The sequence below is a fragment of the Poecilia mexicana genome, unplaced genomic scaffold (assembly GCF_051168715.1).
Source record: "Poecilia mexicana isolate PSO_F unplaced genomic scaffold, ASM5116871v1 scaffold_12, whole genome shotgun sequence".
Taxonomy (NCBI): domain Eukaryota; kingdom Metazoa; phylum Chordata; class Actinopteri; order Cyprinodontiformes; family Poeciliidae; genus Poecilia; species Poecilia mexicana.
Window position 1 is genome coordinate 24,824,298 of NW_028263381.1, and position 18,159 is coordinate 24,842,456.

The window sequence follows — 18,159 nt, forward strand, 5'->3', positions numbered from 1 at the left end:
AGAGTAAACAAACACGTCTGATGACATAGAAGCAATAGAGACAGTTTGTAAGCTTATTTTAATCGATAAAATATGTAACAAAAAGGACAGGCGTTGGATAAAAGAGTGGCTTTATTTGCTGCACTATTATATGGAGGTGAGTTATTCTGTTTTTTCATCTTTACCATTTGTGTTTTTAAGCTTCATCAGTTAATTAGTATTTACCGTTTTAATATTTAAAATTACATTGAGAACAATGGACAGAAAAAAATGGCTACAAGTCCAGTTAACTAATTTTTAAACCAGGCATTAATCAATGCTTTACTACAATCTTCTTGTGATGCATGTGGCTAGTGTCAGCATAAAGTTCTGACTGAATAAATATTATTATAACCTATTTTTGTCACGTTAACTATGAACAGCTGAAAACCAACCGAGTTTATCAACTGCGGTACAATTTCACAACAACTCCTGTCATTTATGTGGATATTCTTTGCACAAAGTGTTGAATAAACATTAATGTTTCCAAATATCATTTCCGATATCTGCTGGCGTGTTTTCCACTCAGAAAGCACTGAAGGGAATCTGTGCTTTCTGATTGGCTACTGGTCATATTCTCCAGTCTGCAATCTCGCTCCCAGTCCTGATTGAGATTGGCCACAAAGTTCTACCAACTGTACCCGATCATTCATAACACACCTCACCCTACAGGATGATCAGCTACAAAATCACAAGCGACAACCTTAGAACATTAGATGTTCTAACTATTGCATCAGGTAGTCAGATATGCCCATCTTCTCTATTTAAATCTGATGATTACTGATAGGTATTTTCCTCTAACCTTCATAAAAGAACCACAGACAACGTATATGAATTTTATGACCAAGCTTTTGCAAAAGGAGAAGACTCAGCAAACTGCTCCTCCAAGCCGTTCACTGAGTGTTCTGAAGACCCTTGGTTACAGCTTGTCTTTTATTATCAAGCAAAAAGAGGGAAGTTAGGTAAGGAAGACAGCAGACGAAATACAACTGCACACAGACAGTTCCTAAGGTAGGGAGTATTCCGGTTGATAAGGAGGCACCTGTGGAAAGTAATATAAGGTCTGTGAAACACAGAGTTAACTGTTTCACATGAAGACAAACAGGCAGATGTGAGCTCCAGGTCAGTTTATACACACAGAAGGAAGAGAACACTTTTAACTGAAAATCACAATAATACTGAATGTTGATTAACTATTGATTAACATTAGACTGAACATGAACTAAAGTAATAACAAAATGATAATACCAAAAAAATCTCTAACATTCCACTTCATATTTCCATTCACCTTCAGAGAGCTGAATGTGCTGAGAAAGAAAAAGTTCAGCTTGGTGGAACTTGTTCATCACTTCTTTACTGAAACCAAAGAAATTTGCAGCTTTGAACACTTCCAGGTTCTGTTCATCTTTGATGGCCTGGATGAGAGTCGACTTCCACTGGACTTCCACAACAAGGAGATCCTGACTGATGCTACAGAGTCCAGCTCAGTGGATGTTCTGCTGACAAACCTCATCAGGGGGAAACTGCTTCCCTCTGCTCTCCTCTGGATAACCACACGACCTGCAGCAGCCAATCAGATCCCTCCTCAGTGTGTTGGCATGGTGACAGAGGTCAGAGGGTTCAATGACCCCCAGAAGGAGGAGTACTTCAGGAAGAGATTCAGAGATGAGCAGCAGGCCAGCAGGATCATCTCCCACATGAAGACGTCACGAAGCCTCCACATCATGTGCCACATCCCAGTCTTCTGCTGGATCACTGCTACAGTTCTGGAGGATGTGTTGGAGACCAGAGGGGGAGGAGAGCTGCCCAGAACCCTGACTGAGATGTACATCCACTTCCTGGTGGTTCAGACCAAAGTGAAGAAGGTCAAGTATGATGGAGGAGCTGAAACAGATCCACACTGGAGTCCAGAGAGCAGGAAGATGATCGAGTCTCTGGGAAAACTGGCTTTTGATCAGCTGCAGAAAGGAAACCTGATCTTCTATGGATCAGACCTGACAGAGTGTGGCATCGATATCAGAGCAGCCTCAGTGTACTCAGGAGTGTTCACACAGATCTTTAGAGAGGAGAGAGGGCTGTACCAGGACAAGGTGTTCTGCTTTGTCCATCTGAGTGTTCAGGAGTTTCTGGCTGCTCTTCATGTTCATCTGACCTTCATCAACTCTGGAGTCAACCTGATGGGAGAAACACAAACATGTAAAATGTTTTCATTATCTAATAAACCTGAACTAAAGTCTCTCCATCAGAGAGCTGTTGACCAGGCCTTACAGGGTCCAAATGTTCCTCCGTTTCCTCCTGGGACTTTCACTGCAGACCAATCAGAGACTCCTACAAGGTCTGCTGACACAGACAGGAAGTAGCTCACAGACCAATCAGGAAACAGTTCAGTACATCAAGGAGAAGATCAGTGAGAATGTGTCTGCAGAGAAAAGCATCAATCTGTTCCACTGTCTGAATGAACTGAATGATCGTTCTCTAGTGGAGGAGATCCAACAGTCTCTGAGTTCAGGAAGTCTCTCCACAGATAAACTGTCTCCTGCTCAGTGGTCAGCTCTGGGTTTCATCTTAGTGTCATCAGGAAAAGATCTGGATGTGTTTGACCTGAAGAAATACTCTGCTTCAGAGGAGGCTCTTCTGAGGCTGCTGCCAGTGGTTAAAGCCTCCAACAAAGCTCTGTAAGGACACACATTGTTACGAGGAGTAAATTGTTTGCAGTTTTCTGTCAGATCTCTGATTACCAATATTTTAAAATTTGAAGCTGCCAATTCCGATTTTGGCCAATAGTATTTTTTTAATCAGAATTGTTGTCTGAATATAGAAAGAAAATTGTTAAGTTGTCAACAGTGTGGTCACTATTGTTAATTGTAAACATGCAGACACAGCTTGGTGGGCCAGTCTGTCAGTCAAAGATAGACTTTCTTACTGGAGAGCAAAAGAGGACAGTGGTTGATTCTTAGACCTTTGACAAGCTAGAAAAGATCGGCTCCATATGTAAAAATCGACCGATAATTGATCTCCCAAAATCAAGGAAATCAGCCCCAATAAATCAGCTGGCCGATAAATTGGTGCATCCCTAATTTTTACTCCAATTTTTATTTTTTATTTTTTATATATAAATCTGTTATTGATGAGTTAAATATTTAGTCATGTTTTGCCAGTTTATTTAGTGGTGCATTATTTCTTCAATGTCAGCTGCTGGCAGGTGATGAGGAGAAGAGAGACTGACTCTCATTAGCAACTATTTATGATGCAGCAGAAATCCTCTTTTTTCTGTTGAAACTGACAGTGAATCAATGTGGTTCATCGTATAATTTCTTTATATTGCCTTCTTGTTGCCTTTAGTTCAGTCCTTCAAGGTTGGAGACCCAACTGTAAAAAAAGCAGTTAATGATAAAAGTAACAATTTAAAAAAAAAATATGAAATTTTCTTCCATCAAAGAATATAATTGTACAGTGAACCGTTGCTTTAATGCGGTCTCGTTGCTTTGCAGATGTTTTTATGCTGTTTTTTTCACAGTGCATTGTGTTCTGTGACCTGATTGTCCAAACAGTCTCCATGCTTCTTCTCTACCTGTGTGCCAATAACATTACAGTACTTACATATAAGTAATACAGCTTGGCAAATTTTGGCAAATATTTTTGCCCAGAAGAAAAAAGAGCAACAATAACTACCGATAACTATGTTCTTCTCTCGAAAAAACACACCTGCACCACAGGCTTCAGAAGAAAAAGATACTACAGAGTGGAGTCAGGCCACAGCGTCACAGAGGTACAGTGAAATACGCTAGTGACAATTTGACCTACTGTACTTCGTATTGATGATTCAAATTATTATTTTTACTGTAGTTATATTTGTAAGGAAACATTCTATTTGTTAAAAAAAATTCTTGGGCCTGAAAACGGGTTTTGTTTTTGGTTTCAATGTATTTAATTATGCTGTATCATAATTATAAAAAAATAACGGTAACTACTTCATGGGTTTCGCCTATCGCGGGTTCTTTTCAGGTTGCAACCCCTAAGAAAAACAAGGGTTCACTGCATATAAATATAAATTTTGCTGAACATTCTAATAACAGATTTTCCTCCCTGTCTCCTCAGACTGAGTGGCTGTAACCTCTCAGAGAGAAGCTGTGAAGCTCTGTCCTCAGTTCTCAGCTCCCAGTCCTCCAGTCTCAGAGAACTGGACCTGAGTAACAACAACCTGCAGGATTCAGGAGTGAAGCTTCTCTCTGCTGGACTGAAGAGTCCAAACTGCAACCTGGAGACTCTCAGGTAAAATGTGACCAATCCTGGTGAAACCAGATTTCTGTCCTTTACCTGCTTTCAAAGATGATGTAATTATTATTTCAGTAGCAAATGACAATAATAATGACATCTGACACAATCTATGTCTCTATTTACTCCAGACTGAAAGAACCAAGAAGAGAGATATTTAGAAAGGTTGGAGACAGACATCAATTGATAGTGTAACTCTGGGAACTTGACTGATTGGTGCATCCTAGATGTTGTTATACTTTCTCATCCATTTTACAAGTGACATATGTATTACCTAAAGAATGACGGAGCGTTTTATTACTATTTCATGTTATTAACCCTTTCATGCATAGTGGTCACTACAGTGGAAAGCTATCTAAAAGCCATTTTCTTGTGGATTTTTATTTTATAAATGCACACAGACCACTGAAGTGGACACTAATGCATCATAAAATACATCAACTATTGGCCATTAGCTGCAAATGCAAGAAATTATTCTTATTAAATCCAATATGGCTGACAGACAAAAAGCATGCCAACCAACCCGGTCCCTCCTTCTGCTGTAGCGACTCTTGCAGGTAAAAAAAATATTGTGACAAAAGATAACCCCTAAAAAACAGTACTGATGTATTTTTCAAATAACTTTGTATTTTGAGAAAATTACAATTGATCACCTAAAATATAGAAAATAAAAAAAAAATTTTTTGACAATTTTTTTCCTACCTTATTTTAATGCCTTAAGAAAATAAAAAAGGATCGTAGTTCATACATGAAAGAGTTAATAGGTTAAGCTCCAGTTTCTTGACTTTTTTCCTCTCCTATAAATGTCCAGTTCAGACCTTGGGCTCTACCTCAATGTTCTCATCTTCTCATCATGTGATGAATTGTGTGTCTGCAGCTTATCAGGCTGTTTGGTCTCAGAGGAAGGCTGTGCTTCTCTGGCCTCAGCTCTGACCTTTAACCCCTCCCATCTGAAAGAGTTGGACCAGAGCTACAATCATCCAGGAGACTCAGGAGTGAAGCTGCTGTCGGCTGGACTGAAGGATCCAGACTGGAGACTGGAAGCTCTCAGGTATGGAGGAACCTGCTGCAGGAGCAGAGAAGGTCTGATAGAGGAGGAAGAGGAGAAACGTCTTTAGTCTGATGGGAAACATTTAGTTTGAAGAGAAATATTTAGTTTGATCATTAAATATTTAGACGCCTCATCTGGAGGCAGAGATCATTACCCAGTTTTCTGGAATATTCTCCTGACTAAGAACGGCTCACAAGGAAAATGAAAGAGTGGGATGGATTTAATAGAGTTTAATAGGGACTCTGACTAAATGAATAAAAGTGAAGTTCAGTTAGATTTCCATGATGATCTACTGATGACAGAAAGGACTTTAAAACTATATTTGATGGAGCTCCAGACCAATCAGCCCCAAGGAGCAAAGATGAGAAGAAAAGTAACTCCATGTTGGTCAGATGGATGTTTAAAAGTTCAGAGAGAGAAATAAAATGTTTAGATTTTAAGCAGTTTGCAATCCAGATGTTGGACTGTTCCTGTCTCAGTGGAGGACAATGTGTGTCTGAGAGACATGTAATGTCCATGTTTGCTGCTGAAAGAGACTGATGGTCTGACCCCCCTCCTCCTTTCAGGGTGGAGCCTGCTGGAGGCCCATTCTTGACACCAGGTCTGAGGAAGTGTAAGTGTGTTTTTCATCTGATTCATGACAACAAAGCAGCTCACATTCAACCATCTTCAAACTGTCACATCACTCATTCAGGATCATCATCAAAGATCAATAAATGATCAATAACTGCAGCTGGATTGTGTTTGTTCTCTCCATCAGATTCCTGTCAACTCACCATCGACACAAACACAGTGGGCAAAAAACTCAAACTGTCTGAAGACAACAGGAAGGTGACATATGAGGAGGAGCTTCAGTCATATCCTGATCATCCAGACAGATTTGATGTCTGGAATCAGCTGCTGTGTAGAACTGGTCTGACGAGTGGAGAGGATATGTTTTTATATCAGTGAGTTACAGAAGAATCAGGAGGAAAGGAAACAGTGGAGACTGTTGGTTTGGAGTGAATGATCATTCCTGGAGTCTGATCTGCTCTGATAGTGGTTACTCTGTCAGGCACAATAACAGTCAAACTTGTTTCTCCTCCTCCTCCTCCTCCGTCTCTAACAGAGTATCAGTGTATGTGGACTGTCCTGCTGGCATTCTGTCCTTCTACAGAGTCTCCTCTGACTCACTGATCCTCCTCCACACCTTCAACACCACATTCACTGAACCTCTGATTCCTGGATTTGGGTTCTGGGTCAGTTCTGGTTCCCCAGTGTTTCTGTGATGACTTGAATCTAAGAGGTTTGTTCTGTTAGAGCAGGACTTTTTGCAGTAAAAATGTTGTGGTTTATGTCGTTTGACAGCTAATCCAAAAAAAACTCAGCTGTTCTCTGTTCACCACGGCTGTGCCGCTGCTCATCGTGCTTTCTGTATCGGGGGTCAAAGATGCTAACAATGACATAGTAAGGATAAGGATTATCTTTTTAGACAGGAAACTGTGCTAGTTACTGAAATCAAGCACAAGAAAACAATATTTTCTTTCTTTATCTATGTGAAATGAGCAGAACAGACACAAACAGGACAAGCAGGTGAATAACCGTAAAGTGAAAATCCTGATAAATGGAGAGTGAGTCACTGCTTCCAAGATTTTACTCATAAAAACAGTTAGGCTCCTGCTGTGATTAACAACCAGAAGCAGCTGATGTGGTTGATCTGATTATTTGGTGAAGGAGTGAGAAGTTAAACAGTTTTTCTACCACAAATTGGTAGAAGTTTATATATAAATTTTGTATACGAAGTCAACTCAGAGATTATTTTTATTTTATAAGTAAAGAAAACACACGTTTGAAATCAGAGAAGTCTCAGCGAGTGCTCTTTATTTATTTGAGTGAGTCGAAAACCTCCTCCTGAAAGATTACTCTGGCATTTTTGTTTTTTGGACTTTAATTTGATGCTAGAGTGGCCACAACACCTTCATTATCTGACCTTTCAAATGCACCTGCTTCTTGCACTATGTTTGCCTAGAAAACTGCTTACATGCATACTTCAGAAGAAAATAAAACAGACATGTCTACAAAAATAAGAATGCAGACCTGAAATTTTTCCACTTCAGGTGTTACATTGATTCCTTTTCCCCATCAGATACTGCTCCTCCTGCGTCTCCTCGCTGCTCTGCACCGCCCATGCAGCAAACTGTTATGAGCGCTGAACAAGCACACATGTAGTTTGCTGCCTGGGCAGAGCGGAGCAGCGAGGAGACGCAGGGGCAACAGTATCTGATGGGGAAACTTGAAACGACATAACACCTGTTGTTGAGCTGTCACATAACCGTCATGACATCCATGACCTTTACTTTCAGTTTGAATTCACTAGCTAAAGTGTGGCTCCAATCCAGTTGTGCAACTGTTTGTTATTCAGATGTTCTTCAACTCTTTGGATCGTTTGAACAAACTGTAAGTTTGTTTGTTTCCTACTTGACCTTTCCTGTTTGTTTCTAATCTCTGGTGTTTGGAGAACACCATGTTACACATGACGGCATGAAAATAACATGAGAGTTTCATTTCTCTGCTGTTTCAAGGATAATTTACAGGATTATTGGTGAACTGGAATAAAACATCATGATAAACACTTGATGTTTCTTTGTTCACGTCTCTCAACAAACCGCTTTATGTTTTAATTTTCTGGAATCAAACTCTGGTCACAAATGTTTCCTGCTGCTTCCTTTCAAAATAAAATATTACATATTACAAAATGTTAATACTAAAATGTGTTAAATTTGGTCAGAATATTATAATATTATATTTGGTCAGAATATAATAGTTAATCTTTGATGGAGAAGGTAATCCATTTGTAGAGATTAATAATTAACTAACGAAAATCCTTCCTGTTCAGCCAGAGTGAATCAGTGCGTCAGTGAATGTAAATGTTGCTCTATGTCTCCATCTAGTGGACTGATAGTAGAAGTGCAGGTTGAATCAGTGAATGTAAATGTTGCTCCATGTCTCCATCTAGTGGACTGATAGTAGAAGTGCAGCAGCTGATGCAGCTTCCTCTGCCTCTCTGCTGTCTGACTGCATTCACCTGACACTGATATGAAGCAGAGAAGAAGAGCCAATCAGAGGAGGAGCAGCTGATCTTTTTCCAGCACTAATGATGTAAAGGATGATCAGAGTTGATGTGCAGATGAATGATGTGTGTTTCCTCTGCAGGTGAAGCTAGAAAGTGTGTGTGAGCTGATGTGAATTCAGCAGCATGGATCAGTGTGAGGACAGAGAGGAGGGAGTCCCTCCCTCTAAAACCACTCTGTGTGGGGAAGATGAGAGCCAGAGCAAAGGTCAGAGGTGAGGTCACCATCTCTAACTGTCCACAGCCCTTTTCACACAGCGTTCACTATATCAGGCCAAAACAGACGTGGTGATGAAGCTGCTGCTGCTCCTCTTTGCTGCTTCATCCAGACTGAACAGATTCAGTTTTAATCATCATGTTTCTGTCAGGATCCATCAGAGACTCAGACCAGAACCAGAACCAGGACCCAGCTGTGTGTCCTTTAAGAGCGACTGGTCAAAGGGTGAACCCATTCTTTTTAAGTCTCCTGGATCTCCACCATCAGAGAGGTGAGCTGTTTCTATCTGCTGTAACTGATGGGTTTTTCTGTCATTGTGGTCATGTGACAATACCAAGTTCTGTTGGGTTCTGTTGCCATGACAACATTAGACTGAATTTGAGGTTATTTTCTTTTCATATGTAGTACATCAATGACATTAGTAACATGTTCCTTATGATGAGGAACGTTTTACCATTGACTTCACTGGACTTCAATGACTTGAATGAAGTCCATTGAAGTTGGACTTCATTGGAGAAATAGATCACAAAAATTAGTGAAAGATCTTCAGTGAATAAAACAAGTATGTTTAGATCCAGTCAGTACCTAGAGCTTTAACACATCCATCTATTTAACAGATTGAGATCTATTCATTCATGTAGTGATACTGCTCCCTACTGGCCAGTTATGGAGACCATAATTACTGCTGAGGAATTTCAGGAAACAAAATATTTAACCAGAATTAATATCTTTTCTGCAACAACCTCTAATTTATAATACATAAGGAACAAAGAAAATCCTCAATCAGGAAACATAATTTTTATTCTGTTTTGGATCAACTTAAATTCTCCAAATAAAACAGATTTAAACAGTTCAGTCACATCAAAAATAATCTTCACATAAAGTTTTAATCATCATATTTCTGTCAGCATCCATCAGAGACTCAGACCAGAACCAGAACCAGAACCCAGCTGTGTGTCCTTTAAGAGCGACAGGTCAAAGGATGACTTCATTGACTTTAAATCTCCTGGATCTCCACCATCAGAGAGGTGAGCTGTTTCTAACTGCTGTAACTGTTTATATCTGTCATTGTGGCCAAGAGACGATACCAAGTGTTACTGCCCCCTACTGGAAAGTTATTGAGACCACAATTATTACTGATGAATTACAGGAACCAAAATATTTAACCCAAATCAACAGATTTTTCTGCTCTATTCTCTAAATTAAAAATGAGAAAACAAAAAAAAATCCACAATCAGGATACATTTACATAAAATATTATCCTAACATGACATTTGAACCACAAACATTTCACTGCATTTTATTCTGTTTTGCATCATCTTAAATTCTCCAAATGAAACAGACACATTTATTATATTCAATATTCATATTAACAGAGACACAAAGGCAGAAGTGATTTAATCTTTAGGTTGATATTTGGATCATTCTCTAAATCTGACCACACACAGATTGAAGCTGAAAGTAAAACGTTTCTATGAATTTCATGATTCTAGTTTCCTCTGAGGTTCAAACATCATCCAACATGGCAGACTATCAACCATTTCTGCAGTTAATATAAATAATATCTAATGTGAATCTTATTTAGCAGTGGCCTGCATTATCTCTTAACTGACCATCTGGTTCTGAATGGAGCTCCATCAGATCCTCCTTGGATGGTCAGAGTGGAAACGACTCCTGGTTCTTCTCCATGTCAGAGCTCAACACTAAGATCATCAAACTTCTCTCAGTCATTTAAACCAACATGTTTGTCTGAGAATCAGATCTTTCTGCTCTTTAAACAAGGCTGGAATTTATTCAGGAGGATCAATGATCAGGAACATGTTGGAGGATTGGACCGGTTCTGATGGGAATCATTTAGAACAACAAATTGATTCTGTGATTATGTCTCTCAGCTCTTTTAATTTACAATGAGCCACGTGAAAAATCTTGACTTTTTCTATCAGGATCCATCAGAGACTCAAACCAGAACCAGAACCAGAACCCAGCTGTGTGTCCTTTAAGAGCGACTGGTCAAAGGGTGAACCCATTAACTTTAAATCTCCTGGACCTCCATCATCAGAGAGGTGAGCTGTTTCTAACTGCTGTAACCATAGAAACTGAACCAGTAAGTAAAGAAGCAATAAGATTTTCTGTAATGTTTGAATTCTAGAACGGTTGTATATGATCCTTTGTCTGTGAAATGTTTGTTACTGTTTGGGTGTGTCCTTGTAGTGGCCATCTTGGAACCCTGCTAAGGACGAGGCCCACCTCAAACCCAGATCTTTTATAGATGGAACCGTGATGGATGGAGTTTCATTGGCTGGGGGTAAATTGAGAACGTGAAGATAACCAGTATATAGGTGGACTGCTGGCTGTAGCAGAGACTGTCTGATGGGAAAGCTGCCATTTTGAAATGTGCTATGATGTTGGAGGCATAGTAAACCATCTTTGATTATTGTACAGACAGGTTTGCTGATTTTTTCCCCTCCCACACCTCAGTGTAACACAGTAGTTTCACATGTTCCCAGTTATATTTACAGAGTTTTGATCCATTATCTAAACCAGCTGCTCTGTTCTAATGAAAACACCTTCATATCTTCATCTCTGGGTGATGATGATGATGTTCTGCTGCTTCCTGGCTCCATGTCAGACTAACAGTGGGACACATTTCCACCAGCCACTGGGAAATACCTGGTAAACCAGTCTGGTCCATCAGGACTTGGTTCCTGTGTGCATTGTGAGATCAGTTCAGCAGGAAGGAAAGCTTCATGATGTGGTTGGTGAGATCTGCTGGAACTCAACCAGACTGAGCTGATGTGGACCATCAGAGGTTCTGCTGGTTCTTAGTGGATCAGCAGGAACATTAAATCTTTACTTGGATCATCTGGTTCACTGCTCACATCCAGATATCACTTCATGGACCTTTACCTTCTGATTGTCTCTGTGTGGACAGATATAATGTGAGCTCACTGGCTTCCAGGATCTACAGGATCCATTTTAAATCCTCTAGAACATCCAGGAGAGGATCCCACATGGACACACCCACATATCTCAGAGCTCCTCCATGTCCACATCACCTCAGATCCAGTCATCAGAACCTGATGGATGTCCCACACTGTCCTGAAGACCTGTGTGGACAGAGCCTTCACTTCCACTGTCCCCAAGCTCTGGGACTCTGTCTCCACCAGCATCAGATCTGCTGACAGTGTGGACAGTTTGAAGTCCAAGTTCAGCACCAACTTTTTAAAATGTCTACTGGTGATTCTGGTGTTACTGGTCTTCATCCTTGTAGTTCATCTTCCTCTTTCTAACTTCTTTGTATTGTGTTCATGTGATGCTCTGTTTTCTGCTTTAATGTGACACTCTTAGTTATTTTATTAGTAAATATTGCTGGATGAATATTTCCTGCCTTCCTGATTGTTCCTGGTTCCTCCACAGAGTGGACCAGCAGAGCTCAGAGGTTCCCAGTGGTCTGTCTGCCCAGCAGCATCAAACACAGCTGGACTCCATATTTATGGTCTGTACATGAACAACAACTACTTTTCCATGGTTCTGTTCACAGTCGTCTCCATGCTGCACTTTGTAGACCAGAGGACAGTCAGTCTGTCCAACATCCATCTGGTGTTTGGCTCCATGATTTCAGTTTGATGTTTCCTTCATCTATTATTCTGTTCCAGCTGCTGGAGGAAAACATTGTCACTTTTGTGAAGAACGAGCTGAAGAAGATCCAGAAGGTTCTGAGTCCAGATTACCCACAATGCCCAGAGAGTCAGAGAGAGGATGATGAGGTGTTGAGAGGTGATGATGAAGAGCAGAGGAGATGCAGCAGAGAGGCAGTGATGAAGATCACACTGAACTTCCTGAGGAGGATGAAGCAGGAGGAGCTGGCTGACCGTCTGCAGAGCAGTAAGAGGATTTCTACAAAGATTTGACCTGATGGATAAATGACACATTTACTGATGTCTGAAGAAATGGAATCACATTTATTTAAATCATCTTCAGAAGGTATTTTTGTTTAATCTCTTTTACTTTTGTGTTATTTTAGAACGTCTTGCTGCACTTTGTCAACATCAACTTAAATCTGGTCTGAAGAAGAAGTTCCAGTCTGTGTTTGAGGGGATTGCTAAAGCAGGAAGTCCAACTCTTCTGAACCAGATCTACACAGAGCTCTACATCACAGAGGGAGGGACTGGAGAGGTCAATGATGAACATGAGGTCAGACAGATTGAAACAGCATCCAGGAAACCACACAGACCAGAAACAACAATCAGACAAGAAGACATCTTTAAAGTCCCACCTGGAAGAGATCAACCAATCAGAACAGTGATGACAAAGGGAGTGGCTGGCATTGGGAAAACAGTCTTAACACAGAAGTTCACTCTGGACTGGGCTGAAGACAAAGCCCACCAGAACATCCACTTCATATTTCCATTCACCTTCAGAGAGCTGAATGTGCTGAGAGAGAAAAAGTTCAGCTTGGTGGAACTTGTTCATCACTTCTTTACTGAAACCAAAGAAATCTGCAGCTTTGAACACTTCCAGGTTCTGTTCATCTTTGATGGCTTGGATGAGAGTCGACTTCCTCTGGACTTCCACAACAAGAAGATCCTGACTGATGTTACAGAGTCCAGCTCAGTGGATGTTCTGCTGACCAACCTCATCAGGGGGAACCTGCTTCCCTCTGCTCTGCTCTGGATAACCACACGACCTGCAGCAGCCAATCAGATCCCTCCTCAGTGTGTTGGCATGGTGACAGAGGTCAGAGGGTTCAATGACCCCCAGAAGGAGGAGTACTTCAGGAAGAGATTCAGAGATGAGCAGCAGGCCAGCAGGATCATCTCCCACATGAAGACGTCACGAACCCTCCACATCATGTGCCACATCCCAGTCTTCTGCTGGATCACTGCTACAGTTCTGGAGGATCTGTTGGAGACCAGAGAGGGAGGAGAGCTGCCCAGAACCCTGACTGACATGTACATCCACTTCCTGGTGGTTCAGACCAAAGTGAAGAAGGTCAAGTATGATGGAGGAGCTGAAACAGATCCACACTGGAGTCAAAAAAGCAAGAAGATGATCAAATCTCTAGGAAAACTGGCTTTTGATCAGCTGCAGAAAGGAAACCTGATCTTCTATGGATCAGACCTGACAGAGTGTGGCATCGATATCAGAGCAGCCTCAGTGTACTCAGGAGTGTTCACACAGATCTTTAGAGAGGAGAGAGGGCTGTGCCAGGACAAGGTGTTCTGCTTCGTCCATCTGAGTGTTCAGGAGTTTCTGGCTGCTCTTCATGTTCATCTGACCTTCATCAACTCTGGAGTCAACCAGATGGAAGAAACACAAACATCTAAAATGTTTTCATTATTTAATAACAATAAACCTAAACTAAAGTCTGTCCATCAGAGAGCTGTTGACCAGGCCTTACAGAGTCCAAATGGACACCTGGACTTGTTCCTCCGTTTCCTCCTGGGACTTTCACTGCAGACCAATCAGAGACTCCTACAAGGTCTGCTGACACAGACAGGAAGTAGCTCACAGACCAATCAGGAAACAGTTCAGTACATCAAGGAGAAGATCAGTGAGAATGTGTCTGCAGAGAAAAGCATCAATCTGTTCCACTGTCTGATTGAACTGAATGATCGTTCTCTAGTGGAGGAGATCCAACAGTCTCTGAGTTCAGGAAGTCTCTCCACAGATAAACTGTCTCCTGCTCAGTGGTCAGCTCTGGTCTTCATCTTAGTGTCATCAGGAAAAGATCTGGATGTGTTTGACCTGAAGAAATACTCTGCTTCAGAGGAGGCTCTTCTGAGGCTGCTGCCAGTGGTTAAAGCCTCCAACAAAGCTCTGTAAGGACACACATTGGTACTGTATGTTTTTTATTGAAATCTATTAAAGATCAAGTAAATATTGAGTCATGTTGTAATATTCAGCTTGATTTAAAGTAGAGCTAACAATTTCATCACGAGCATTCTGTCTCATGTATCAGATAAAATATTGTACTCAGTTTGCATCAACATCTGTAAAGGCATTCCTCCCACTGTATGGATCTGATTGTCTGAAACTCTCTCTCTGGTGGCAGCGCTGCGACACACACACCCTTTTTTAATTGCACATCACAGTCACACCTAAAACAATGCATGATGCTGCCAAAAATCAGCTTTCATAGTGGAATATTTTACATGACTCTGAAACTGTCCTCAAAACACATATATTTACCTTTTACCTAATTTGTTTAAAGTAAAACACACATAGTGGTTATGATACAATGTTTTGTTAGTTTATTATTGGTGCATTGTTTTCTAAATGTCGGTTCCTAGCTGGTGATGAGTAGAGGAGACACTGGCTCTCATCTGTGACTATTCATGATGTTACATGTTCAAGCAACAGAAATCCACTTCTCTCTGTTTAAACTGACAGTGGATTAAATCAGTTTATTATAGAATTTAATCGTCTTGGTAACACTATTTGAAGGGGGTGAATAAGACTGACATGACACTGTCATAAACATGACATAACACCTGTCATGAACATCAATAAGCCTTCATAAATATTCATGACTGTTGTCATAAAGTGTCATTCGGTAAATTATGACACTTTTAATACAAAGTTGACATTATTTAAAATGTCTTTGTTATGACAACTTGACATTAACCAAGAAATCATTACTGATATAAATTTGTTATAAAAGTATTACTGATTGCACTTTAAAAAATTAGGTAACGTTATGTTATTAAAGGTAAAGTTTAAACAGTAATGATTTCCTGGTTAATGTCAAGTTGTCATAACAAAGACAATTTGAATAATGTCAACTTTGTATTAAAAGTGTCATAATTTACCAAATGATGCTTTATGACAACAGTCATAAATATTCATGAAGGCTTATTCATGGTCATGACAGATGTTATGTCATGTTTATGACAGTGTCATGACAGTTTTATTCACCCCCCTTCAAATAAACTGGAGGAACAAATAAAGAATGAACACATTCACAATAAAGGTATAAAATTGTGAAAAATATGACATTTTCTTCACTAAGTCTAAGAATATTGTTGAATGAAAAGAAAAAAGTAATTGTTCATGAATTTCCAGATTTTCCTCCTTGTCTCCTCAGACTGAGTGACTGTAACCTCTCAGAGAGAAGCTGTGAAGCTCTGTCCTCAGTTCTCAGCTCCCAGTCCTCCAGTCTCAGAGAACTGGACCTGAGTAACAACAACCTGCAGGATTCAGGAGTGAAGCTTCTCTCTGCTGGACTGAAGAGTCCAAACTGCAACCTGGAAACTCTCAGGTACAATGTCCTCAATGCTGGGGAATCCAGATTTCTGTCCTTTACCTGCTGTCAGAGATTATTTAATTAGTATTTCAGAAATAAATTTAGTTCTATTTCATCCCTACTTATTGCCAGAGGCGGTGCTTAAAGCACTGAATGATCACTTTTGCGCATGCACAAGTCGAGAATCTTATACCAACATGGTCACGTGTGACCCCCGGTGACACCGGTAAGTCTATATTGTCATGTGACAATGACAGCTCAGTCCCTTTTCATCTTCTCACATGCAGATTTAATAGGTGGTAAGAATTTGATTATTGCTTGTCGCTGGTAGCCTCAAGACTACGGTCGGAGCTGCGAGGATTTTCTTGTCAAATCCCAAGTAAATAAAAATAAAAATTATAGCAAAATCTAGACTTATTTCATGTGACTGAGGTCAAGCTGTTGTGTTCACAGCCAAACAGACTTTAAAAAGAAACTGGAAGAAGAGTTAAAAGGAAATAAACAATAGAAAACAAAACTAAGAAAGAAGTGGCAACAATTTATCCATTAGTTAAATGTTGTATCAATGTAAGTTCTACATTGATACAACTTTGTTCTTCGATTGGTAAGTTGTTTTTCTCTATTTAATTGACGGAAGCGGCAGCGCGTTTGCTTCCCACGTCGATGTTCCTGTTGCTGGTGGTACGGTGTTAGCCAACTCCAACCAGCTTGTTGCTTAGCCGCGGCTTGTACTGTGGCTGGCAGCCACGTTCAGATTGCCTTTAGTTGATTGTATTGCAGCCGTTTTTTGGCATTGCTTTTTCTTTATATTGTGCCACCATGTTGGCTTGTCTTATTAGCGTAGCCGCTTTGGCTTGCTTTTTGTTTTACGTTTTGGAGCCCTTTCGGCTTGCCTACATTTGTTTAATCACAGCTGTTTTTTTTCAGGTTTTGCTCTTTTGTTGTGCAGCTGTGTTCGGCTCGCCTATATTTAGCTTAATTGCAGCCGTTTTGTGGCTTGCTTTTTGCTAACATTGTGCAGCCGTGTTCGGCTTGCCTCATTAAATATTGCAACTGTGCTACGGTAGTCGTAGTGTTCCTTGCAGCTTTTTTCTCTGCTCGGGAACACCTGGTGGCATTTTCTGCTCGTCTGGGTTCCTTGGTCCATTCGCTCATCGACTAAGTGTCGAATGCGATTTCAGCTCAACCTGACCTTGTCTTGTGAGCATAAGATGCTGGACGTGCCAGGTTGCAGAGTCTGTTTGACCCCTCTCCAGTTGGAGGATGGGCATGATCTGTGTCCCTCTTGTTTGGGGCCAGATCACCTAAAGGAGGCCTTGACTGATGTGGCCTGCCCTAATTGTTCTGTTCTGCCCTTGTCCTTGCGTACTGCTCGCTTGGCTGACTTTCAAGGTGCCAGCCAGCCTGTGAAGCGTATGGCTCCTGAGGCTATGGAGCCTCCACATACGAGGACCAAGAAGAGCTCCAGGGATTTGGAGGGCCTACCTGGGCAGGTGGCCCATCTTACTTCTGAGTTGGAGCAGATGAAAGCACTGCTCGAGAAATATGGCATTGCAGCTCTGGACCCATTTGCGTTCCGAGAGACAAGACATTGCCCCCTTTGGTTCTCCCTGGCAAACAGTGCCAGTTCCCTGGGTCAGGATGCACTGGCCGAGTGCTGCTCTATGCTTTTCCGCCACTTCTGATGATAGGCCCAACAATTCTGAGAGTCCTTCAGGAGGGACATCAGGTCCTTCTAGTGGCCCCCTTGTGGCCAGGGAGAACCTGGTTTCCACTGCTGCACAGGCTCTGTTGCAGCTCTCCAATGCCTCTTCCCTACAGGAAGGACCTTCTGTCAGAGCTGGGGGATCGGATCCTGCATCCCAATCCCAGTTGCCTCCAGCTCTGGGTTTGGCCACTACGAGGCCCGGCATTTCCTTCTCAGAGTATGACAGAGTATGACAGAGACGTAGGGGATACAACACCAGGGCCCCTTCCATGTGACTGGTGTAAACTCATAAGTGGAAGGTTTTTTAGCAGTTGGTGTCATGCTAGACATGAGGATCCTGTACACTGTTCTATTTCAGTTATTTTAACCTTCCTTCAAGCACTGCTTTCTCAAGGTCGGTCTCCGTTCACTCTGAAAGTTTATGCGGTTGCCATCTCTTGTTGGCATGTAGTGGTGAATGGAGAGACAATAGGCCATAACAAAGACGTTTCTTTGTTTCTGAGCGGTGCCTGACGCTTGGACCCTCCCATACACC

General features: G+C 41.2%; 2 protein-coding genes and 1 long non-coding RNA gene across 4 annotated transcripts; all 3 read left to right on the forward strand.

The window, feature by feature from the left end:
- Positions 1 to 1,256: 1,256 nt before the first annotated feature.
- Positions 1,257 to 4,037, forward strand: LOC148156256 (protein NLRC3-like). The gene is made up of 2 exons (XM_088011378.1): positions 1,257 to 2,289; positions 4,024 to 4,037. Exons 1-2 carry the CDS (start codon positions 1,257 to 1,259, stop codon positions 4,035 to 4,037), a joined length of 1,047 nt encoding a protein of 348 aa, XP_087867504.1.
- A 63-nt stretch (positions 4,038 to 4,100) lies between these two features.
- On the forward strand, positions 4,101 to 6,255 carry LOC148156257 (uncharacterized). Of its 2 annotated transcripts, none has more exons than XR_015764921.1 (3): positions 4,101 to 4,290; positions 5,171 to 5,957; positions 6,105 to 6,255. It is a non-coding gene; the product is annotated as an uncharacterized LOC148156257 (long non-coding RNA). The 2 variants fall into 2 exon arrangements; XR_015764920.1 differs by having other exon boundaries at positions 5,171 to 5,344; positions 5,911 to 6,255.
- A 1,444-nt stretch (positions 6,256 to 7,699) lies between these two features.
- On the forward strand, positions 7,700 to 17,601 carry LOC148156258 (NACHT, LRR and PYD domains-containing protein 3-like). The gene is made up of 7 exons (XM_088011379.1): positions 7,700 to 7,780; positions 8,537 to 8,668; positions 10,614 to 10,733; positions 12,088 to 12,166; positions 12,327 to 12,555; positions 12,695 to 14,074; positions 17,216 to 17,601. Exons 2-7 carry the CDS (start codon positions 8,580 to 8,582, stop codon positions 17,599 to 17,601), a joined length of 2,283 nt encoding a protein of 760 aa, XP_087867505.1. The 5' UTR covers positions 7,700 to 7,780; positions 8,537 to 8,579.
- The last annotated feature ends 558 nt before the right edge of the window (positions 17,602 to 18,159 follow it).

Coding starts and splice junctions, on each gene's coding strand:
- LOC148156256 (XM_088011378.1), top strand. CDS start 1,257: ATGATAATACCAAAAAAATCTCTAACATTCCACTTCATATTTCCATTC.
- LOC148156258 (XM_088011379.1), top strand. CDS start 8,580: ATGGATCAGTGTGAGGACAGAGAGGAGGGAGTCCCTCCCTCTAAAACC. Junction 8,669..10,613: donor AGCCAGAGCAAAGGTCAGAG/GTGAGGTCACCA, acceptor TTTTTCTATCAG/GATCCATCAGAGACTCAAAC. Junction 12,556..12,694: donor GGCTGACCGTCTGCAGAGCA/GTAAGAGGATTT, acceptor GTGTTATTTTAG/AACGTCTTGCTGCACTTTGT.